This window comes from Pleurodeles waltl, chromosome 3_2 (genome assembly GCF_031143425.1).
Source record: "Pleurodeles waltl isolate 20211129_DDA chromosome 3_2, aPleWal1.hap1.20221129, whole genome shotgun sequence".
NCBI classification, from domain to species: domain Eukaryota; kingdom Metazoa; phylum Chordata; class Amphibia; order Caudata; family Salamandridae; genus Pleurodeles; species Pleurodeles waltl.
In genome coordinates, this window is record NC_090441.1 from 102,199,412 (window position 1) to 102,225,819 (window position 26,408).

The following is a 26,408-nucleotide window of genomic DNA, read 5'->3' on the forward strand; positions in this document are numbered from 1 at the left end:
TAATGTGAGGGCACAACCAGTGCTGCAGGCCCACTAGTAGCATTTGGTTTACAGGCCCTGGTCACCTCTAGTGCACTGTACTAGGGACTTACTAGTAAATCAAATCTGCCAATCATGGAAAGTCAATTACACATACATTTTACATAGGAGCACTTGCACTTTAGCACTTGATAGCAGTAGTAAAGTGCCCAGAGTAACAAAAACAGCAAAAACAGAGTCCAACACACATCAACAACCTGGTAAACAGAGGCAAAAAGTTAGGGGAGACCACGCCAAGGATGCCAAGTCTAACACGGACCCTGGATGCCAGCTGAGCTTTGAATTCCTTCGGTCTCGTCCTTCCAGCAGTCAGATACTGTGTTCTTTATTTGACATAGTGCCTCATTACGACACTGGTGGTCTGATGACTGCCAGCGTTGTGGTGGAAGTTGGACCGCTGCCAATGCAGCGGTTCAAGTGCCATATTACGACCGCGGTGGTAGCTCCAAGGTCGGACTGCCAGTATTGCCAGTTTTTATCTACATGACGGTTTGGCGGTGCTGGTGGTCCTAATCCGCCATGGGGATTACGACCCTCCTCTCTTTCAGCGGTTTTATGGCAGTAACCCCGCCATAAAAAGGCTGGCGGCGACAGGGTGCAGGGTGCCCCAGGGGGTCCCTGCACTGCCAATGCACTTGGCATGGGCAAGTGCAGGTGTCCCCCTGGCCAGCCTGTCGCAATGTTTACTGCTTTGCAGACAGTGAACATTGCAACAGGTGGTGCTGCACCCTACGCACTACAGCATTGCCGCCTGTCTGCCAAAGTCATAATAAGCCCCATATTGTCTTCCCAGGCCCTGGAATATTCTGAGCAGGTGCAGTCTTATCCTGTCCTATCATGTACTCTGTGCTAGTGATTCTAAAAATCCTTCTACCCAATACTTTTTTTTGTAATGAGCCCTAAAACAAAATGGCTTCCGCCATCCTTCACAAAAATGTGCTCTGGTCTTCCCCTAGCCACTTTCCTATAGAGATGAGTGTGCCTCCCCCATGCAGGAACAAACTGGTTCTTCCTCCTGCTGGGGTTGGAGCCAGAAAGTCTGTAAGAGCCTTGGGGATGAATGATCACCATTCTTGCCATTCTCATTTGGCATCTCAACGTGAAATGAAGAGTAGTTTGGCTGCCCGTTGATCTGTCAACTTGTTCTGTATCTTTCACAGATGGCTAATGCTTAAGTGACTAATTGTTGATAAAACCTGTGCCTTCCTGCACCCTTAGCCAAGCCCTTGCCTTCCAGAGGCAGTGTTGAAACAGCCAGCCAATGATGTATATTGAGTCTTCTGGAATATAACTGAAAGGCAGACCTATTCTAAATTTGTTTCTCTCTGGCAGCACAGAGTACACTTTCCTTACTAAAGTTAGTTTTTACTAAAGTTATTAAAAATGCACTGTAATAAATTGGGTTGTTAATTGAAAGGAGTGGAAGGGCCACTCAGGCAATAATTACAATCCTTGTAAGGAAATTAAACTGTGCTTAACCCTATGGTAGCTTGGCACAAAGCAGTCAGGTTTAACTTAGAGGCAATATGTAAGTATTTATGCAGTACACAAACAGCAATAAATTCAAAATATGACACAAGAATAGTCCCTAACCAATTTGGAAAAATAGTCATTTTTAATAAATAAAATGATGCCAGAACAACACAAACCCAGTCAATACGACTGGAGATGTTGAATTGTAATATTTTGGGTAAAAATAGCACCAAAAGGTTCAAAACACCAACTGGATTCAAAGTCTAGCCAGTGGTACTTTGGGAGCCTTCGTGTCACTCTGCATTGGCTCAGATGAGGCTTTTAGCTGGGTAGCGAGACTTTGCATTGTTCAACGCTGGGTCAGATGAAGCTTTCAGCTGTTTGGCAAGGGTTTGCAGGGCTCTGCATCGCTCCCCATTCATTCTGATGAAGCTCAGCTGTGCAGCATGGCTCCACAAGGCTCTGCGTCTCTCAGTGTTTGTTCTGGTAAGGCCTTTGGTTCAAAGCTGTGCCACTTTAGGAGGCTCTGTGCCGCGTCACGCTGGATCTCATAGAACCTTCATTTATGCAGAGGAGTTCTCTCGGATGCCAGCCAAGGGTCCAGGACTAGATTGCACCTCTTGGGGATCAGAACTCACTCCAGCACAGCTCAGGCTTGTCCAATTGGTACTGTTTAGCTAGGCAGTTGCAGAGCAGGTATCTGGATGCTGTTATGTCCATGTAGCTCAAACAGGAGGTCAGCCAACTGACCCTTGGATTCACTCTTGGTAGCCTGGGATCAAGGCAAATAGGTCCACTCTTCCTTTTTCAGACAGTAAGACAGTACTTCTGGTAGGTGTGCAGTCCTTCTTCTGAATCTTCAACATTTCAAGAAGTGGCTCTGGAGCTCCCTTATTTATGCCTGGTGCCAGCCTTTGTTCCTGTCCTACTGGTTCTCGGAAATTCTTCCTCTTCCCTTGGTCAAGGCTCCAAACTGTCTAGGGTGACAAAGACAAGGCAGGCCTGTTGTCAGTTTCCTTTGTTTAGGCAGTAGACAAAGGGGGTCATTCTGACCCTGGCGGTCATCGACCGCCAGGGTCGACGACCACGGAAGCACCGCCAACAGGCTGGCGGTGCTTCCTTTTGTATTCCGACAACTGCGGTTGCCCAGCCGGGTCCGGCGGTTTCCCGCCGGATTACCCCCGGCTGGGAGAATCCTCCATGGCGGCGCTGCTTGCAGCGCCGCCATGGGGATTCCGACCCCCTTCCTGCCAGCCTGTTTCTGGCGGTTTTCACTGCCAGAACCAGGATGGCGGGAACGGGTGTCGTGGGGCCCCTGGGGGCCCCTGCACTGCCCATGCCACTAGCATGGGCAGTGCAGGGGCCCCCTAACAGGGCCCCAGATAGATTTTCACTGTCTGCATTGCAGACAGTGAAAATCGCGACGGGTGCAACTGCACCCGTCGCACCCCTGCAACTCCGCCGGCTCCATTCGGAGCCGGCTTCATTGTTGCAGGGCCTTTCCCGCTGGGCCGGCGGGTGCTCCTCTGGCGGGCGCCCGCCGGCCCAGCGGGAAAGCCAGAATGGCCTCCGTGGTCTTTTGACCGCGGAGCGGCCAAGTGGCGGTTCTCGTTTGGCTGGCGTTTACCGCCGCCAGCCAAACTCGGAATGAGGGCCAAAGTCCCTTGAAGTGTAAGTGGGGGCTGGGTACATCCACTCTCCAGCCATTCTGTCAGGATAGCCCATCCTATCCACACTTAAGCCCATTTTGTCTCTGTGTCTGGAAGTACACAAACCCAGACTGCAGAGTCATCCACAGTCACGTGACCCAGGATACTGGCAGAAAGGCATAGTTGAGTCGGACAAGAAAATGCCAACTTTCTAAAAGTGGCAGTTGTAGAATCCTAACTTAAAACCTGACTTAACATTTAAAGAGGATTTTAAATTACAAATACTTTTAGCATAAAAAGCATAGCTCTGTCTGCTCCCAGTCTAAAGTTAGCAATTCTTAAGTGTGATAAGGTAAACCAGTTTTAGTCAACGGGAGAGAGAGGCCTTAAAACAGTGAAAAATGACTTTACAACTTTTTACTGCCAGGACATGAAAAACTTAAACACACGTCCTATTTTTAAATTCAATGCACTTTGGCCTATGAGCATTTAGGACCTACCTTAAGGGTGACTCATAACTATTGAAAAGGTTAAGGCCTAGCAAAACGTTTATTTTGCCAGGTCGAAATGCCAAGTAAAAATTGCACTTTTGGCTTTATTGGCAGGCCTGAGCCATGTTTTGAAAGGCTGCTTTAATGGGTGGCACAGTGAGTGCTGCTGCCCGCTAGAAGCATTTAATTTACAGGCCCTGAGTACATGGAGTACTACATACTAGGTACTTAAAAGTAAATGAAATGTACTATTGAGGTGGAGGCCCTTTTACCATGGGCTATGGAGAGAGCACAAGCACTTCACCATGGTTAGCAGGGAAAAAAGTGCACAGAACAGTCATGCCAACAAAAATGAGTTCAGCAACAGAAGACAAAAGTCTGGGGGTTGCCGTGCAGAAAGGGACAAATCCAAATTCTACTTTATTATTCTACTTTATCAATCTACTTGTCAATTGAAAACTAAGTGGAAAATAACTTATAAGCATCCTTCTTGAATCTTTCCAGGGAGCAATATAAATAATGATTTCTTTAGAGCTGTACCTGTTCAGTAAAATGCAGGTTTATTTACACGGTGAAAACAGCTTTTAGAATATTGTTCAATGTGAGGGCATAATATTCCGAATATTTATTGTGCCACATTTTTATATATTAATCACCCAGCCCTGTTGGCCTACAAGGAGGACTTTAGATGTGACTTAACATACAAAATAGATTCTCCAACATTGGATCTTTTATATATTAACATGCTAGAATCATTCCTCGTCGCCAGACTGGGAATAACTGATACATTAAAATAGCAGTAAACAATGTAAAAAGGCCAAAGGACAGAAACAGCATTGTATATATTTTTTTATAATTTGTTGTTAAGTTTTACATTGTAATATACACATATTCTGTGGGCAACAATATTGTCTATTTTCATAGCACATCCACCTCACTTGAAAGAACCCAAGATTCAGCCAATATGGTGGAAGCTTAAGCTCTCCTACTTCCCCCCTAGAGGCCAGCAAAGCTCAGATTTCTACTGCGCATTGTGTGTGAGGAGTCCCCTTAGAGAGCTCTCTTTTGACCTTTCAGTAAACCTTTCGGTATATAGAATAATGCTCATGAGTTTTTATTGCTTTTTGTGATTGTAGTTTGCAAGTTGTAAGAAAGATTTTGTAACCCAAAGATGAAATAGAAAGAAGCTGCCATTTATGTGTTCAATTTGCAGGTTAATCAGAAGCTCACATATCTCCCATAACATAATGTTTCTCTTTAAGATGAAATACACTTATTAATTGTGCCACTTATTCATATCAGTCTTCATTAACCAGTTGCTTTCATTCTACCATTTCATGTTGCAGCTGGGTCGATGGATTGCTACCAAAGTTGTTTAGAAAATATTGCTACCAACATGAGTCTTCTGATGAAACCCACTTGAAGCTTCTGCACTTGGATGGAGAGGTGGGCATTGTGTTGAAATTCAGTTAAAAACTCATAATTGCATAAAGTGCCATTTTTTTTTTTAAAACAGTGGCAGGGCGCTGCTAGAGCAATACTTCCAAATTCATTCTAATAAATGTTAATTAGCTGTGTGTTTTCTGTTTTTGGGAGAGGGCAGGGCTGTTATAGTGCTTAGATGTTGCAGTTGTGCCACCACTGTACATAACTGATTCTCTCAATACTTTAATTCTCACATGCCATTTTTGCTGAAAATGTGTTGCATGTGAACTGATATTTATATACTCGGTAGTGCCAGTAATGCCCCTTTCCACAAAGTTAACTGGGCTTTCTTTGTGGCTGAAAAAGCAAAGTTACACAGTTGCATATTTGACCGTAAGTGATTGCCAGTTATCAGCAGATTACTGCTGCTCCTTTATGCTTAATTGTAAAGACAGTGCAGGGTTCCCAAGGTTTTCTTAAACCCCACTTAATAAAAATAAATAAAAAGGAGTAAGTGCAGGGTCTCATATGTTTTCTTTGAAGCTTGCCTGTGGTGCTGCTGAACGCTGGGAAGCAAATACCAGGGCGACCTAGTCTTGATTCTACCTCATACCTTTTTCTTCCACCATCCATCATTTCTATCTCTTTACCTCCTTTAGCTCAACCTTATAGGCTCTTTTAAATCCATAAACTAATCACAATTGAGTGGCGGGCAGTTGGTATCAAAGGCTCTTTCAATCTATTATGTAATGGCAAAATGTTACATAGTTACTGGGGTGCTAAATGTTGAAGATCTCAGTCATACGGAGAGACAGGAGTAAGCCAGAGATGTGGCGCCTGGCGCAGAAAGTTTCCACTCTTCGCCTAACATAGTTGAGCAAAATGGTAAACAAAATTGGACACCCCAGGTATACTGTGTAGTCACAAAAAAAGCAAAATAGTGTAAGTAATGTCAAAAAGTTTACAAAATTACCAAATAATGTATTAGTAGACACAAGTCATTGTGCAACAGTTGTCAATATTAGTATTCCTCTGTAATATGTGATACAGTACATCATAAATTCTCAACACAAGGTCATAGAAAAAGTTCTTAATTATTCTTTGAGCCCAGAATTTGAAAACTATTGAAATAAAATGTAAATCCGAAGAATATTGGGCTACAAAGACACATATGCATAGATGACATGCCGACACATTTCAGATCCTAAAGGAATGTTTTCAAGGTGAACAATATGTTTGTAATCAATATGTACCAAATTCAATCCAATTATTCTCTATAGAGCACCAAGAGAGAAAACAATATGGTCTAGAAAATAATAAAGTAAAAGAGATGCAAAAGAACCAAGATGTGGGTATAGGTGAAAATGGAGCCAATAGATCTCAAGTGTAAGGAGAGAGTTGTGTGTGACCATTGTGAATACTAAATCAGTAAGGGCAAAAGCCCAAACGTCTTGTATAGAATGTCCAGTATGTCCCAGCAGGCCAGTGCTGGAGAAAAATGTAGAAATAAGAAGTGAAACGTTAAAATAAGTTGAATATGTAAGCAGTCTAACAACTGCCTAAAGTTCATAGACTTGGATAACTGAAGATGTACAAATAGCAATCGGTATGTTTATTGGATCCAAGTGGCTGTGTAGAATGAAACTGAGGTTAATAGACAGTATTGTGGCAAATTGAAGAAATATATCAGATCAAATATGGCCATTATTCATTTTAACTATGTTGACAAGGTAAGGTCTAGTAGTTTGTGATTAAGAGTAATTGACCAGTAAAGAATCAGTAAAAAAAAAGGGTGAATAAGGGATGTAATTAAAAAGGAATAAACAAAGTAGTGCACCAATCTTACTATAAAAATGACAAGTAAAAGCGTAAGTTGATAGTAGTAATATTGTGGCATAACAATGAAATAGAAAAATCACAACCCGTTATCTCTAAGAAGGTATGTGATAAAGGTGGGTTTATCAAGTTAGAAAGCCTGCCAGGTATGGTAAACAAAGCAGCATGGAATAATACAACCAATCTTAATTAAAAATGTATTTAATCGTTACTCTGCTGATCTGTCTTGTATATGAAACACAAGAGTTGTTTATAGGGTTATAAAACAGTTGACAAAAAACTGCTAGATCTCAAAAACATGGTAAAATGTCAAATATCAAAGGGTCCAACAGGCATAGAGTATCCCTATAATTAAGTAATTTTCAGAATTGTGAAGTTTAAAAACAAAGAAAATATAGGGATAGGGGCTGCCCACCATGGGCATGGTTATGCCCCTACTCCAACTAAAGGGGACAACAATCTTTCTGCTCCCTTGGGGGGGTTGGGGGGTTAAAGGGGCAAATGGGGGAAAGTACCCCAATCTGCCACTCAGTAGGGGAAGAATACCCACTAGATGCCAATGCATATATTTTTTTTAAAATACAGGGGTAGGGACTGCCGGGCATGGGCATGACCATGTCCCCTTCAACTAAGTAACAGTCCTTCTGCCTCCCCGGGTGCAGATGGTGTACTATCTGCCTCCCAGGGTGGCAGGAAGCCCACTGTTGCAGAAATATGTATATTTAAAAATAAAATGGGGTGGATCTTTCCCAGCCCAACATCAGGCCCCACCCACACCCCTAAAACCTCTTCAGCCTTTCCGCTCCCCTGCGGACTAAAGCCTCCCATCCCAACGGCAAGCAAGAAGGCATTTGATTTCTTTGGGTGTTGTTTTTAGGTCTCAGTTCTAGATGGTGGGCATGCGCTGCCTCGAACTGAGACATGCTGTATCTACACAGAACAGAGCACCGTTCAACTGCTCCCATAACCTACGCAGCAGCCATTTTATGGCATTGTTTTGGGACTACTTTTTCATTTGTTGAAGAGCATTTTTCAGGAGCTCTCCTGTTTTTGCTCGCACTGTTCGCAGTGGCTATACCACTTGAAGAGCGGTTCTTCACATACGCTCCGAAACACGGTCTTGAGTGAATTTATCTTGTTTCATACATGTTCAGCCAGGGTTTTAGACAAGTTTAGCACTTTCTGAAGGATGGCGTTACAATTCAAAAACACAGTTTGTTTGAGATCACTGGATTCTTTCTAAATATCTTCTTTTAACTCATCCTAAGCTCATTATGTCTCTTTTGTGTGGGTTTGTATTACAATCTGTCAGCTATGATTTGTCTCACAAACAGGGCCAGCGGTGCAGAATAAGTTAAATATTTACCTATATCGCTAATGCACTCCATCTAATCAAATGCACAGCTGTGTTGTAACTGAGCCGGCCTGTGCAGTTGCTAATTTTCTATGAGGCAGCAGAGGGGAGAAGCCGTGATGATGGAAGGCCCTCTCTCTTTTCTGCTGTCCACCCTTTTTCTGGCAATTTCATGGATCTTTTATCATTCACTTTCACACAAACCAACAACTCAGTGTCTGTCTGCTATGGGAACTGGCATAGCGCACGAGGGGACTCAGATCTCAAACTAATTTCACTGAGCGGCCATTTCACTTTTCCAGCTAGCACCGAGGCTTGCCATAGACACAGTGCTCTGCAAACTCTATGTCCAACCAAACAATTAAGACAGTAAGGTGTTTGAATTAGCACATACTGTAGCAGGTTTTACGGTTCTCAGCGTTTATGTAACAGGTCTTAGCAAATCAACTGTACTTGATTTATCGACGTGAGCAATGAATTATTGATTTGTGGCTAGAGGTCACAACACATTTCAGCGGCAAGTCCTTATTTCGCCTAACAGTGCTGCTTTCTAAGGTTTTTTTTTACCTATGAATCGTGGTGTTGCATATTTTTCCAAGTAGAAATATTTAGTAACTGAAAAGGTGTATGCTGAAGGGGTTTAAAAGAAGTAGTTCCAAAGTGCTTGATTTGCTATGGAAGGTGACGGTACACCTTTCCTTTTTGTTTTGTTATCTTTGTCTATGCCCTTGATTGCTTTTCAGCTCTTGTTCATTTGGCTGCCATCAGAGCTGACAGATCACTCTTGCTGGGAGGGAGTTGGCCTGGGGCATGCTAGTAAAGTGGATAAACCTTCCACCTCCTGTGGTGATCTCGGTGTGCTCCTGCGGGGTGAGCTCTTCTAAACTACATTATAGGCAGTATTCGGCCGAAATATTGTCTGTTCATGTATTGTCACCATCCTGCTCCATTCCCCACTCCAGGAAAAACACTTTGCCTTTAACTGAACTCTACCTTTATACCACTTTGCAATACCCACAGAGCCAATCAAGATGATGCTTCTACAAGAAAACTTCCAGCAGTACCACCATAGCAGGACCTAACTCATTTTCCCATCATTTAAGAACAAGCATTGCACAGCCAATATGTCTCGGAAATCCGAGAGCTATAGGCATTGGCAACGTAAATGCATTTGCGTACGGCTCTGCACAAACACATTAACAATGTGAGCGTCTATAGCTTTTGGATTTCACAGACCTGTTGGCTTAGCCATGCTTGCGACATATGTGCCGGGAGAGTTTGGCTAACTCCAAGTATCATCCCACTTGCAGCGGTGAATGGCTCCACTTTTTGGGCTTACGTAGGCTACTACCGGAAACAACCTACCAGACCCACACAGTTCTGAAAACTAGATATCTGGGGGAGTCCAGGGTGGTGTGCTGTGCATGCATCCCAAACCATTTTCTTTACCCAAAGTAAACCTAAGAGATGGACTAAAAGTACACTTGTTCCTCACTTTTTTGTGAGGAAACTTCGGGAATCTATGAGGAGCCACAATTTCCTTCCACACAGCATTCCTCCAAGTCTCTCAATAAAAATGGTGCCTCCCTTGTGTGGTGGGCCAAGAGACCTTGACACAAAAGGCCCTAAAGTGCTATGTGGAGAGATCAGCAGTAGCGGTAGCTGCAGGTAGGTTCAATGCTCAGCCACTAACCATGGAAACCTACCAAGCACAAACATTTGTGCAAAGTAGACAACCAGGGCATTCTAAGGTGGTGTGTCTTGTGTGAATCCCATGAGGTTTTCTTACCCAGAATGCCCTGCAAACCTCAAACTTTGCCTGAAATCTATTTTAATTCTATTTATGTGGTAGACTCTTCCGGAATCCTCAGGAATCCACAAAATTCCTAACAATCCCCACTTGTGCCCTAAAAAATGCTACACCACTTGTGTGGTTGGGCCTAGTGCAAGCGACAGGAATGGATCTAACCAAGGTCAGCAGAGGTCCCCAAAATGTGCAGGTTTGCTAGGTTGCCTCAGGTGCTAGCTGAGCTAGGGCCCAAAATCCACAGCTGCCCACTTTGCAAAAAAAAGCGTCAGGTTTGAGTGGATAAATGTGATGTATCCATGTTGCGTTTTGGGATGCTTCCTGTCGCAGGTACTAGGCCTACCCACACAAGTGAGGTACCATTTTTATCAGAAGACATGTGAGAGCAAAGTAGGATGTTTGATTTTGGATTTTGCTACATTTGTGCCTTCCAAATGTAAGTTGCTGTGTAAGAAAGATGAGATTTTGAAAAATGCCCCCTAAATCATATGCTCATACGGATACACCCAAATTCAGGGATGTACAAATAACCACTGCTCCTAAATTCCATAACATGTACAGATTAAAAAAAATACAAAGGTTACCTTGATACCTATTTTTCTCTCTGCATATTTTACCAAATTAATTGATCTATACTCGTACACAATGAACAACCATTGTATGGTGCAGCTCATTTGTTTGCTCTGGGTACCTCAGGTTCTTGGAGAACCTACAAACCCTATATATCCCCACAACCAAAAGGGTCTAGTGAACATAATGGTAGATTGCTTTTGCAAATCTGCCATCATGACAAAACGTTACAGGTGAAACATTGTCACAAATAGCTGCTGTTTCTTCCAACTTGTTTTCAATATTTTTTTCTTTCACCAGTTAGTTTCTTTGGGAAAACCTGGAGGGAGCTACACATTTGATCCCTTGCTTAATTTGGGATTTTGTTCACCTTTCAGAAATATATAGATTTTCTGATTCACCCATGGGTTTCACATTGGTTCCCACAACAAAGTGGAAGTAGGTTAAAAGCACCAGAAATAGATAAAATGGGCTAGCTCTTTGAAAAATGCCACAACTATGGTTAAAAGAAATACGTTTTTTTGAATGCGCTCTGCATGTTCCTGAAAGCTGGGAAAATGGTGACTTTAGGACAGGAAACAGTTCGTTGATGCCATTTTAATGAAAAAATACACTTTTATCCGGACTACTTTTATTCCCAATTTTCCCCACAAACTCAAAATGTAGCTACAATTTCGCTTTTTTATCAGTTCCCTCCAGAGGAATCCACAAACCCTGAGTACCTTTAGAATCCCCAGGATGTTACGAAAAAAAGGACACAAAGTTGATGTGGATACCATATGTGAACAAAATGTTATGGAGGACCAAGCACAAACTACCCATAAGAGACAAAAAAGGGCCCAGCACTAGGGAGGAAAATGCCGAGCAGTTAAGGGGTTATAGGTGCCTGGCCCAGATGGGGCCCCATCGACTTTTTTAAACACAATGTGGCCTTTTGGGCCCCCTGGTTACAAGGGTGATAAATGCTGCAAGTTCTAGCTCGATACTAGTGCACCTCAATTATTATTCCTGTTTTCAAAAAAAGCAATGGGGGATCCTTGCTGCTACCAACTGTGGCAAAACTGGGCTAATTGCAGAAGCCCTTTCACTTTTGCCCACTTTTTTTAGCTGATACTGGTGTTTTCTGACTTTAACTGTGCCCTGGGTACTCTTAAAAAGTTCCAGGGCCACTGCTCTGTTTACAATAGTGTATGCAAATTATGCATGATTATAACTGGCTCTGACTACCTACCTATAAGTCCCTAGCATATGGTAGGGCATGTGAGTTTGTGACCCCAGGGTACATAGGGCACCCCTGGGTCCACTGCTGTGGTCCCTGGTGTCATTGTAAAGGCAGGCCTGGCTTGCTGGCTGCTTTTACGTTAAAATTACCCCCAAATTTGACTTTGGACTTACAAATAGCTCAAAAGATTCAAACTACCTTATTTTTGCATATGTCACCCTTAAGGTCTGCCCTAGGTGCCCCCAGGGTTGTGTGCAGTGCAAAGATAATCTGGGACTTTGATGTTTTATAAGCCCTGGTGACGGAAAAACAGCCAAATTTGGTTTCCCCATTGTACTCAATAAGCTCCATAAGCTAACATTGGGAGACTTTATTTTAAAATAATAAAGTCTTATTTTCAATAGAGATGAGCTATATATAGCAAGTTTGGTACCAAATTAATTGTTAGAATACGTCTAAGAACTTGCCAGTGTTGAGTTTAATATAACTAACCCAGGGAAAGGGTTTTAGAACTCTTTCTGAAAGTTACCAAATTCAGCCCTGTAGTGCTCTTTCCTGATTTATCACCCTCTGGCAGCCTGAGCCAGGCTACCTAAGTGAGGTGTGAAGTGGCCTGGGCTGAGACAAAGGAAGTATCTGGTGGGTGGGGATCTGCTGCAGGAGGGGGAGAGAGTGACCAAACTGGTTTTCATAGGAGGGAAAGCCACCTGGGACAGAAACTGGACCTCCCCCATTTCTTGGTTCCCCAGCCAGATAGGAGCCCCACTAATTAGATTAGGAGAGGGGCTGGAGGAGGTGTGTTAGGGAAACGTGACCACACCTGTGGGTGGGCTCAGCCAGATGTAACCTTCAAGGACAGATTTCCTTTATGTTGGGTTTTTAAAGTATGTTGCTTTCTGGGATTTATTTTTGCCACACTTCACAGGAAGTGGTCACCCTAGAGGGTGTTGGCCTGCACCCCATTGAACAGGAGCACCCTTCTACTTCCCACCCCCAGGAGAAAGGATAAATATGGCAGAGCTGCCTCACAATTCAGATCCCTGCTGAAAGAAGATACTGGAAAAGAAGGCCTGCTTCTGCAACTCCAGGAGTGGACTTCCCGTAAGCTACAGGTACAAAGGAGCTGATCAGAGTCCCCTGCATCAAGTCCTGCAAGAATATCCCAGCTGACCAGCACCCAGTGGCCATTTGAGGATTCTGACCAGGTGCATTCTGGGAATTGTAGTCCCAACTTCCAAGGAGCAACTCAGAGCTCCTGGAACCTTGGATGAATTTTGTGGACACTTCAAGGACCCAAAAAGGACCTCTGGAAGAAGATCCAGAAGTTTGAAGACATTTGGAATAACCGTGGTAAACAGTTCCATGAGCTGAAGAGGTGCATTGTGGGAGTTCTAGTCCCTGACCCCAAGAAACAAATCAGAGCCTCTGAGCCCTTGGCTGGTGCTGTAGACTACTTTCTTATATCAAGAAACACTTATAAAAGTAAGTGTAACAGTGATACATAGTGGGTGGCCTGAACTCTGGACTTTGTCCCTGTCCAGTGCAACCCTTTTTAACCCTTTGAGCGCTATTTGCTTCTAAGCGCTAGTATTACTTTTAATCTTTAGAAATTCATACCTTGGTTCCCTATGTTGGATATTTGTCATTTTGGTGTAATTTTAAAGATAAAAATATTTTCTTTTTATCATAAACTGCTTTCAGACTTTTATTATGTGTTATGTTTTCCTTATTTACTGTTTTTTTTATATTAAATACCTGTCTTAACAACCTTATCAGACGGTTGAAGAAAGATCCTGACACAGTTTATCCTTCTTGGCAATGCTCCTCTTTTTTGGATCATCTAAAAACTATGCCGTCCATCCTGGCTGAAATCTTGGCCGCCGTCAAGCTCTCAAGATTCTCTTTGGTGCCTGAGCCTGCCATAAAATCCGATAGTGAGAATCTTAAACAGGCAAACCATGAAGCAAGTCAGCTTGGGAGGGTGCAGGACATTTTAGATCAGAAACTACGTTTTGAGTCCTGCCACAGTGATGTGCCGGATGTAGGAAAAGAAAATTATGGATCACCTAGGCAAAGAAACACGGAGATTCCATTAGAATTTTTGGTCTATAGTCTTGCACATAGCTCTCTTACGAGATCCCAGGATTGAACCCTCCAAAAAGCAAAGCCACCTATGACCAAGAGAGATTGCTAATGCCTCAGGAAGGCCAGGAACCACAAGCAGAATAACAAAATAGTTCCTATACTATCGCCCCCAGGACGTTCACAATCTTCAAAGGAGGGCAATGACCTACTGAAATTATGGCCACTCTACCTGCCCTTGTAACAAAAAGAACCACACAATGTCTTGCAATCTAAAGAGCCCATATCACCAGTGCCCATCCAAACAGAAAGGCCAGACAAAGCTCTCACAGCTCCAGACAGCACAGACTGGCCAGTAGACACAATTCCACGGCACCCAAGGACTTAAATGTAGAGGAACAGAGTAAGGTGCCTCCTCATAACAGCCCCAAGGACCAGGGCAACCAACAAACGATCCTCAATCTATGGCAGGTCTCCTTTGTTCAGGTTCAAGCCCCAACCCAGCCCCTCCCCGGCCTGGCTAATGTTCAGCCTTGCAACCTCAGCCAAATTCAGCATCAGTTTATTCCTCCATGCCACGCAACCTTGGGAGTCCACTCAACCGAAGTAGTCACTCCTGAATACACTGAGACCTGTTAGCGAATAATGGCGTAGAACCGCCATTCCAACACACGAGTTAGCCTCCGCAGACTTTCACTCAGGTCCAAGACAAAGCTCAGCCCTCTGCTTTGGGCAAAGATTAGCTCTTTTACCTCAGCCGAGTTCATAAGCACACAAATTCCTCCGGAAAGCCATTTAACCCAGGCAGCCATTCCTAAACATTCTGTGACTTGTCAGTGAACAACGGCTCAAGACAGCCATCTTATCACCCATGGAATCCTGCTTACAGCCACCAGGAGGACCATCAATGGTGTAGAGACAGTTCGGCAGCAGAATCAGTGAGGACCAAGATGATTCCCTGCTATATAAGTCTAGAGGGGGCACGATACTTAAACAGGACGGCCATCTTACAGCTGGTCTGTGCCAATGGCAATTTCAAACATCTTCAATCAGATCACATTGAGCGTATTCAATTCAAGGCTAATCCATCACCACAAGGAAGAGAAACAACGGTGGTCACCTGGTCTGATAGTAGGACTGCCGCACTAGGATGGCAAAACTGGGACAGTTTTCTAAGATGGGGCATCAAACTGACAAGGACTGTATCAGAGCCCTATCCTAGTCCCCTTTGTCCAAAACAGAGTCTAATAATGAGGAGTAACAACCAGAACACCGGGATGCTAAGGGGAGCAATGGGCCCCTTCAAACTGCCTCCTAATACTCTCTTGAATTTTATGATTCAACAAACAACAGCTCCTGGTGCACCCAGTTACATGAGACAAGTATCTTTTGCTGGCAAACCACGTGCCTCTGGAGGGAACAAGATGGCGGTGTGAATCTCAAGCAGCCACAACCCCAGCTTATTAACCCTGTGCTCTTGGAGCATAAACGGCCTAAGCAGCAAGGTGGAAGAGGAAGATTTCATCAAGCATCTTTCAAAATACAACATTGTGCTGTTGCAGGAAACATGGTCGGAGCAGCCGACTTCCATCACAGGCTTTAAGGAATACCACCTAGCTGTCAAGAAACTAACAAAGGCAGGCAGAGCAGCAGGTGGAATGTCAACATACATTGGATCACATCTATTATGGCAACATGCTTCGATTGACTTGGCCCTTTCATGGGCCCAAAGTGTTAAACTTACAGCCTTAACTGCCTAGAATTCAGACCGTGAGCCCTGCCTCTTACTATGCAATGTCTATAAGCATCCGAGCAAAAAAAGGCAAACCGGGGAAACTTGAAGTCTTATATGAACTAGTTAAATCTTTACAACACATGTTTCTCCACGCAAGGTTAGTCCTATCGGGGGCCTATCGGAAAGCAACATCAATTATAATCAATCTTCACTGTTGAGTGCAGACAACAAAATCCCTCCAGTAATAACATAATTCCACAAAAAAACGACTGGCTTGGAAAAGAATGCATCATGGCTTTGGAACGCAGGGGTCTATATACACTCAACGGCCATCTCCCTCAAGATCAACCAGCAGCCTTTACCAGAGTTATGAACAAGTGCTCTTCCACCCTGGATTATAATTTGTTGACTTGGAGTTATTTCCAATGGTCACTCACTATGGTACGCTCGACAGAGTAGAGAGTGACCACTTCGGCCAACACATCGAACATATGTTAAATCCACCCAAAGTGTCTCATGCAAATGATTTGTTGATGACCCCAAGTGCCTATAACCTAAGGCATTTGACATGGAAAGGAGTAGAAACCGAGTCCTTAATTTGTTTCATACTCAACCTTGTTCAACAGTATCACCCCGTATATGATTCCCACTTGATACACTTCTGGGAGACCTTAACTACGACACTCTAGAGTCGCTTTGCAGCAACCAGGTCAAAAAAACGTAAAACCACTAAGGGAGGGGCCACATGGTTTACCAATGCCCTTCGGCTGGAAAAAAGAAAACTAAACAAGGCCCTCAGAAAGTTCCGGCAGTATGCCCCAACTGCCAGCTATGATTCCATACAACAAATCGTTACCCTAAGACAACAATATCAGAACAACATTTGGGGACAGATGTATCATTCTTTACAAAAGCGATTACCTAATAACGATGTTTTGCGAATCGCAATTAAGTAATCGCTATTGGAATGTATGAAACTCCAGGAGTTTCATACTGCGATCCGCAAGGGCTCGCAAATGGACCTCCCTCATTAATATTCATGAGGTAGGTCGCAATTTGCGAGCCATTGCAAATGGCTACAATCGCAGGTATGGTGGCCTGCTGGGCTCAGCAGACCACCATGTCTGTGATTGCTTTTCAATAAAGCAATCTTTTTTTTCTTTTTTTAATGCAGCCCGTTTTCCTTAAAGGAAAACGGGATGCGTTTAAAAATTTAAAATTTAAAGTTTTCTTTTCATTTTTGAAAAGTAGGCAGTGGTCTGTGGGACCACTGCCTGCTCTTAAAAAACGTTTTTGCATGCATTCACAAAGGGGAAGGGGTCCCTCAAGTTTGAAATTGTTGGTAACGGCAATTGTTTTGCGACCGCATTCAGGGTCACAAAACAATCATACATACCTCTGCCATTGGGTATTAGGAAGGGACGCCCTTGACATGCCCTTTCCTAATACCGAATCGGTATGTAGCCGCAAATCCAATTTGCGATTTGATAACAAGTTACCGAATAGCAAATGGGACTTGTTACATACCAAAATGCATTTTTGTGATCACAAATGGCCTGTTGGGCTGTTTGCGATTGCAAAAATGTTTGATACATCTGGCCCTAGGCTGCTAAGCGGTCTTACCAGACCCAAGTTTGGTTGAAGCTTTTTCATGCATGCAAAACGTAAAATAGGCACTGCTTTTGGGCTGAAATGAATCCCCTTGTAAATGGGAGAATCAGCTATTATAATGCAGGAATTTCGGAAGCAGAATGGTCAACTTTCATTATGGCAGCATTCTCAGGGGTCCAGGAAGTAAGGAACACGCTGACCACCCCACCCAGAGTAGAACACGCTTTTTCAACTTGTCAATTTCAATCCCCTTCGGAAACACATTGGCTGCCTAAAGTACAACTGCAGTTAACCCTCAAGAATTTGAGATCTGACAGGGCTCCCAGTCCAAATGGTCTCCCTAACCATTTATTCAAGGAAGCCCAACCCTTCTGGGCATCGATCCTTACTCAACTGTTCAATCAGACTTTTACTGCCAATGTTATACCACTGTCATGGAGAGACAGCATTTTGCATCCCATACATAAAGCTGGTTTGCAATCAGACCCAATTCAGACCTATCGTTTAATTGCCCTGATAGACGTTGAAGCCAAGATCTTTGCCTCTAATCTACTATTGGACTTGGAAGCGTGGACTTCTGCTTTCAACATCATCTAAAAAACACAGATGGGTTTTAGGGCAGGAATGAGTACCTCAATCAAAATTAGCGGTATCACTTCTTGCTGAAAAGGCCAAGAGGAAACACATGTCACTTTATGCCTGCTTCATTGACTTAAAAGCTGCCTTTAATAAGGTGCCACGCCAGAAACTATGGTAAAAAATGGCCAGCTGGGGTATACCACCGAATCTGCTAGATGTAATCAGAAATCTTTACACAGATACCTAGGTTCAGGTTAATGGGGATGGAATCACCCAGAAGATCCCCATGTACAATGGATTAATACAGGGGTGTGTGGTCGCTCCAGCTCTTTTTAACATCTATATGGTAGATCTTGACTCCAGATTAGCAGAAGTGTCAAGTGACCCCTCCCCCACCAAAACTAGCGAACGAACAGGTGTATGTCCTACAATACGTAGATGACATTGTGCTCTTCAGCCAGACACAGTTGGGTCTCTAGGGTTTAATTACCAAACTGGTGGAATACCTGACTAAGTGGGGTCTTGAGCTAAATCACAAAAAGACCAAAGTGATCTGCTTTTCTGGCACACATAACTCCAGTCGCATCAAGTACACATGGGTGGCTGCAAGCAATCACATAATTCTGGGCAAACATTATAAATATCTTGGTGGAGCACTGGACGCATCGTTAACTGACAAAGAACATTTATTGCAAATATGAGGGGTGGCTCACAAACTACGTTTTGCTTTCTCACAAAAAAAGCTGGGCAGTACATCGCAGAGTTATCTTTTGCAGGTTATCAGAGCAAAATTTCTTCCATCGCTAACCTATGGATTGGAGCTACGTAAAGGGTGTGACGCCCATCTCCTTAACCGCCTACAGTCAGTCTTGTTTAAACACATTTTTCATCTACCCAAGCATTCATCTCAAGCTCAGGTGTGGTTGGAATTTGATTGTTCCATCAAGTTCTAATCCATTGGGGGCAATAATAAAAATGTGCTGCAAATGAATAGCCTCTTCTGCTGACATGTTGACCGCCCTATGTTGGAAGGAAATGGGGCTGCAACCTGATGATAGCTCATGCTGGTCATTTGTACTAAGACAAGCCTCGACTAGCTTAAACTTACAGGATGCATGGGACTCCAACACCGCCTTCCCTCTGCTAAAAAACATCATTAACAAGGCTTCTAAACTTTATTCTTGGACAATTGACAAAGCAGACATTGCGAGTCAACTTCACGGCTGGTCCGTTTTGCACACTTATACTGCCTAGCATCCCCAGCTCGACCTCACGACCCATCTAGCCGACTCCATCCAACATTCAATCCACATGGGTGTTTTCTCATCTAAGGACTTGGTTCCATTGTGGAAGCAAACTTGGTCAGACCTGGCCGTCTTTGTAGCTTGTCGACTGAAAGTATTTTATATTTCTTGTGTGTTTGTCTGGCGGTCCTGTCAATGAGGAATTGTTACATCTGCCACTGAAAGCCTTACGAATTAGAACTTGTCGCACAGTCGTGATGGCGCTTTTAAATGGGCACAACAACAGCTAGCGGCTACAGATACCAAACTCCTTTTGCATGTTAAAGAAATTCTCTCCCAATTGGTTGAGACTTAGGGGGATTTTCTGAACTTGTTTTGAATAATCATAATTGATTTCTGTTTTCTTTGGCACCGTAGCGAACAGCTTGCTCTGGCCCCTCCACTTCTTTAGGCTTAGGCCACTAATCCATTGGGTCTTTGTGTTTAAATATAGATCTGAATTTCTTGTTATCAAGGTATATTTTAAAATCCAATTTACCCAGTTAGTTAAATTTGTATCTATATGTTACAGTGGTTATATTGTGTAGTATGGTGATATTTTAATTGTTTTTGTACTGTATAAGTAACATGCAATGGTTTTAACTAACTATGCATTAAAACATTTGACTCAGCGTGGGGGCTGAGATCTACTACACACCTGTCTCCTAAATCAAGCCTAACTCCTCGTGGGCAAAGCTACTAAGGATTGAGCAAGGATTAATTTATTGAGACCTTGACTAGACCTTGTGCAGGATTGTGGCCTATTGCTAAGTGTAGGTACCTACCTGCCCTTACAAATAACCCACTTTCCAACACCACCCATTCTCTCTTAATGATTCTGTAGTTAAAGTTGCAGGCTGGGTCATCTTGGAACACTTCTTGGGTTGGGCAGAGGAGAAGGGGATACTCTGTGATGCCATATCAGAATTAGGAACTATCCATCAGTGTCTCAGTTTTCATCTCTTGTTCGAGAGATGCATAGTTATAGAAAGGGGTTCTCTCCACTTGGTCTTTATTGACCTCAGTTCTACCTTTGATAGTATTCATTGGATGGAGCTGTGGTCTGTATTGGACAAAATTGGTGTGGACTATGGGATCCTCTTGTTTTTGCAGCGTTTACTCATTGACCTGAATGCTAGGGTATGTTTTAATAACGTGAGGCAGGGTTGCATGCTAGCGCCAGTTCTATTTCTTTTATATATAAATGATGTAGAATCTAGCCTTGTTAATTTTAACCTTGACGTACCTCATAAGAATTCCAAGAGTGTTCTTATACTTCTCTATGCGGGTGACACTGTGGTGATGGGCAGAATAGCAAATGCATTTTATAAGCTTCTTGAAGGATTTGTCTCTTTTATGAATAAGCGTGAACAGTGCCCCAATTTTAGCAAGATCTCATCATGGTAGTGGGGCCGAACAAAAAAGTGAAGGGATTTCTCGCCCAAGTACCAAAAAACAGTGAAAGTCTTTTCGCATTTAGGCTTCCCGTTTGACCAAAAATCAAACTGGATGCCTCTATTATCGTCTAGAGAAAGTTCTTTCTCTTGTATCCTTGGTTGTGTTTTTAATTTTGAACCCTAGACTGGGAAAGTCCCACATCAAATACATGATTACTTTATATAAAGCAAAATGTATCAGTGTAGCATATTATGGATCCAGGGTGTGGGGATATATAAATAGCAAATCTCTGCAGACTGTTGAAAATAAGTTCTGTTGGAGACTCCTCATGTACCCTCAATTAAGCCCGTTTTTTTAGTTGTCACAAAGAACTTAAACGTAAGTACATCTCATATTACTTACAGCTGGCTCCTTGAAGTTTGTGAATTTCTGTCTGGTTTAATCCTAGTGCTTCCTGAACAGATTGATTATTTTGATTTACTACAAAAAGATGGTTGTGATGCTCAAAGACTGCACGGGTCAGTACCAAGCTTCTCTTAATCCTTATGCCCACTCCCAAGTGTTTAACCACCAATCAATCCAAAATTCCCACAAATTACCCACTAAGATGGGAGGGCAAAGCTGTGTCCTTTTAGACTAAATGCAAAACTATGGAGTAAATATAATCAGTTGATCCTCATAGATGGTCCAAGTATATTGTGGTGTGGAAATCTAGTCCTCACAACTCCAGGTTTCTTATATTTCTATATTGGCCACAAATATCCATACATAAAAAAAAAACAGCCAACATGTTTTGTCCCGGATTCAGAGACTTCATTAGGGCTATCACAAAGGAACTCAGCATAAGTGTTCCAAAAGTGGGTAAATTCTCATTTATCTTTCCAAAACATTCCTGGATGTGTTGCATTGCGTTCAGTATGATAATAGTGACGGTCCCACAGATGCATTTACTCTATGGTTTTGAGTTTAGTCTAAAAAAACACAACTTTGCCCTCCAATTTTGGTGGTTAATTTGTATGAATTGTTATTATTTCGAACCTGATCAAGGTAGATATGTTTGGCAGATCAAGCTGGTTAGGCCATATTAAGCACATGTGCACTCTTACGGGAATGCTGGGGATGTTCACCAGGTCTGAATTATTGACTTCTAGGGATAAAATCTGGAAATATCTGGACTAAGAACAAATATTTTGAATTTAGGCCTTGTGAACGGGAGGGGTTGAGCTTTGTAAGCCCTTAGTTAAAGCATATTGTTTAATTAAAGCTACCTAAGTAAACAAATCGTATCTTACATATGTTTTTAGCCCAGTGGATCACTTTTTATTGGTAAGATTTAGAATGGGCATAGTTCACTGTCTTTTAGCATATCTGTGAGAGAATCCGCTGCACTTGGTACTTTTTGAAAGTGCAATAAATCCTCATCTCAGAATTGAATACACCTTATTTTATTTCCATAGTTCATACACAACCTCCGTGCCATTTTCTTACCCCTCCCTTATGGGCATATGTAAGCAATGTAGGGCTGCATTGACTTATCTTATGATGTTGTCTACACCATTGGTTTCATCTTTGGTGACCAGAATTTTAACTGCTGTAGTTATATTTCATAAATCTTAGAATGTTTAAGATGTTTTCTTTTTTTTTTAAATGCCCCTTGCAACTTTTGGAAACTTTAACAGGAGTGATTGACTTTTTCAGTGAGTTGGATTTAGATAGTGAACCCATGAGATTTATGTTTGTTCACTACTTATGTCTATGAGAAGCCCTCATTCAATTCTGTTTTATTATTCCATTCTATATTGGGCTCTGTTCCTATCATCCTAAAATCGACAAGTTTGCGTCATTCAGTGCGTCTCAATTGCTAATCATCTTTGTGTAGTCTGTGTTTTAATTGTGTATTTTAATATTGGTCATTTCTTGTCTATATGCATTTGTATAATTTTACAGTTATGTACTGTAGCCAAATAAAGTTCATTGATTGATTGAATACAGTACGGATATAAATAGGAAAAAGTGTCATCAATTGAGATGTGTATGTAAAAATTGAAATAACCAAGGAAAGAGTAATATTGTAAAATAAATATACAATTAAAAGACATTAGAGGAATATATATATAATGGCTCACCTAAACTGACAATGATGGTTGAAGGGGTGTACAGTTTGTACCTAATGTGTGAAGAAGGTGATCGAGTCAAAAGTGGAAATTGTTTGCACCTAGATGTTATGAAAGGAACATAATCTATAAACGTATATTAATATGTATTGAGATCTGTTAGACTTTTCATCCTTTTGCCTCTGTTTCCCAGGTTGTTGATGTGTGCTGGGCTCTGTTTTTGTTGTTTTTGTTACTCTGGGCACTTTACCACTGCTAACCAGCAATTATCCATGATTGGCATATTTGATTTACTAGTACGTCTTTAGTACTGTGCACTAGAGGTGCCCAGAGCCTGTAAACCAAATGATATTAGTGGGCCTGCAGCACTGGTTGTGCCACCCACCTAAGTAGCTCTGTAATCATGTCTCAGACCTGCCACTGCAGTGTCTGCAGTTTTTAACTGTAAATTCGACTTGGCAAATGTACCCACTTGCCAGACCTAAACCTTCCCTTTTCTTACATGTAAGGCACCCCTAAGATAGGCCCTAGGTAACCCCAAGGGCAGGGTGCAGTGCATGGTTAAGGTAGGACATATAGTAATGTGTTCCTGACAGTGAAATATTGCTAAATTCGTTTTTCACTGTTGCAAGGCCTGTCCCTCTCATAGGTTAACATGGGGGCTACCTTTAAATATGATTAAACTGTAGATTCCCTTTGGGAGCGGATAGACATGTGGAGTTTGGGGTCTCTGAGCTCACAATTTAAAAATACATCTTTTAGTAAAGTTGATTTTAAGATTGTGTGTTTGAAAATGCCACTTTTAGAAAGTGAGCATTTTCTTGCTTAAACCATTTCTGTGACTCTGCCTGTTTGTGGATTCCCTGTCTGGGTCAGTTTGACAGTTGGGCTGGTTGCACCTCTCACTAGACAGTGACACAAAGGAAGCTGGGGTGTAGTCTGCATTTCCTGATGAGCCATCTGTATTTCCTGATGAGCCATCTGTGCTAGGAGGGAGGGGGGGAGTGGTCACTCACACCTGAAAGGGCTGTGCCTGCCCTCAAACAATGCAGTCTCCAACCCCCTGCTGTGTGTCTGGGGCCTGGCTTGGGCAAGGCTGGATTTCACAATCAAGAGAGACTTTCCTTTGAAGTAAGCCTATTTCAAAGGGTAAAATGGGTATAAGAAGGGCATCCAAAATCACAGACTTTAGAACACTTCTGGAAACCAAGAGGAACCTCTGCCTGGAGAACAGCTGAAGAGCTGAGGAAGAAGAGCTGCCCTGCCTGTGACAGTGCTTTGTGGAGCTATCCTGCAGTTGCTGCTTCTGCCTGTGCTAGAGGACAAAGACTGCACTTTGTGTTGCCTTCCTTCTTGTGAAGATCTTAAAGAGCTCAATTTATAGCTTGCCTCCTGTTGTTTGAAGTCTCAGGGACAGCAAAGACTTCTCTCTGCCAGCACCTGGAGTCTCTGGAGAGACTCCTACTCTGCCAAGTGGTTCCCATCTAGTTCTTGGGACCCTGAAAAGAGAAGCTGGCAGCCCAAGAGTGAGAAATCCACACAAAGACCGCCGTGCTGGGAAAAGATCGACGCAACTCTGATCTGCGGCTGCAAAATCGACGCGCCGCCGGCTTCGTGGCTGAAAATCGGCAACACGACCCGAAGATCGACGCCCGGGGCTGGAGAAATGACGCACAGCATCGCTGACGGAGGCTGGTGAGATCGCTAACCTGCAGTGCATGGTTTTCGGATCAACGTGCAGCTGGATTTCTGACGCAAACACTGCTGGCCATGTAAAAATTACGCAAGGCCTGCCAGGACCCGAGAGTGCTGACCGGATCGACACATCGCTCTCCTGCGGAGAGAAGAAACAACGCACACCGACCCGACTAAAGGAGAAACGATGCAAGGTCTCGCTCTTGAGTGAAATAGACGCGTCGCAAGCCCTTTTTGACGCACACTAGCCCGTGCAGGGTTAGTTTTAATGCACCCAAGGTACATTTTCACGCTAACAGCGTTAGCGTTGTGTTTAAAATTACATGAAGACTCTTTTTGAATTCTTAGTGATAACTTGACTTGTGTATTGTGGATTTTTGTCGTTTTGGTCTTGTTTTGTTTAGATAAATATTTTCTTTTTTACTAAACCTGTGTTGTGTCATTTTGTAGTGTTTTCATTAAGTTATTGTGTGTTTTGGTACAAATACTTTACACCTAGCACTCTGAAGTTAAGCATACTGGTCGTGCCAAGCTACCAAGGGGGTAAGCAGGGGTTAGCTGAGGGTGATTCTCTTTTATCCTGACTAGAGTGAGGGTCCTTGCTTGGACAGGGGGTAACCTGACTGCCAACCAAAGACCCCATTTCTAACAAGATCGAAATCAGAAAATACAGTAATATGCAATCTAAGGTACAGATTGAGTAGTACATAAAACAAACAAAATATAATAACTATTTGGTTTACAAATATTAATTAAATTGTGTAATCAATTAACAGAAGCTGAGTACGAAGGGCACATACGTAATTAACAGATGGCAAGTTTATCAAGTGGCAATACACACAAACATTTTGTCTGTGGCAAAGTCTAGACATCATACACAATTCTCATGTCTTTGCATTATAGTAGCGGTGGAGGTTGGACTTCATATCATACTCACTGTGCATAGTAATGGGAAATTGGTGGCCCAAGAACAAATGTTATAGACTACTGAATAGTAGACATCTATGTTAAAGAAAATAATGTAGTACCTGGTCCTGATTAAGGCCCTGGTCATCTGATCATAACCTGTCTATACATATAGCCTCTATTTGTCTAAGTGTAGGTGTCTTATCTCCTTCTTGTGGGTTGGTTTTTGCTTGTAATATGTCATGGAACCTTAGTTGTAATTTGTGACCTAAACCATAGTGTTGTTCAAATGTACAGCCACCATATATTTGTGATCTCTGTTTTGATGGCACAAATATGCTTCTGGATGGTCTCTTTAAGTGGTGTAATTATCCTGCCTACATATGCCTGCTGCAGTGACAGACAAATGATGTACGCAGTAAATTTGCTGTCATTTATGAAGCTATGTGTTGCATAAATCTATTTAACATTGTGTTTAGATTCATAGCATCTGTTAATTTCATATTGACAAACATTGCAGTTGCCACATGTAAAAGGGGATGTTTCACACAACTTCATAAATTGAAACCACAAATTCACTATGAGGTACATATTGATTACAAATTTATTTTTTCAGTCTTGAAAAAGTTCCTTTGGTTATGAAACATGGCTGCCGAGCTACTCATGCATACCTTCACAGCACAGTAATCGTTGGATCCATTGGAATACATGATTTAGAACTTTTTCTATGACCTTGTGTTGTGAATGGATAATATAATGTATCATGGAAAACAGAGTTGTACTAATATTTTCACTTTTTCGTGTTGTAACTACACTGTATACCTTGGGTGTGCAATTTTGTTTCTCATTATTTTTCATCCATGCTTTCTCATTTTGTCACTTTTTTCTCCTACTTTTCCACTCTTCTGCCTTTCTCTAACTTGCTGTGGGTCAAAGTCTGATGATGGAAAATAAATTACAGTCTCAAAAATGAGTACCGGTGCCCATCACATGCAACCACTTGCACAAAGTAAGCACTAGTGCTCGAGACCTTGTTGCCTTTCACAACTGTTCTTACCATGCTGCTTCTTCATGACGCTCCAGTCATCCCCTTTAGCGCCCTGTTGACCTTCATGTTGTTCCTCATAACCTCTAGTCAT

The 26,408-nt window shown here is 42.6% G+C and overlaps 1 protein-coding gene across 1 annotated transcript in view; it reads left to right on the plus strand.

Moving 5' to 3' along the window:
- Positions 1-26,408, plus strand: part of LOC138286353 (uncharacterized) — a 1,286,679-nt gene that overhangs the window by 391,153 nt on the left and 869,118 nt on the right. Inside the window, exon 50 of the mRNA XM_069226509.1 lies at positions 4,999-5,098. Within this exon, the coding sequence (XP_069082610.1) occupies positions 4,999-5,098 (100 nt within the window). The remainder of the gene's footprint in view (positions 1-4,998; positions 5,099-26,408) is intronic.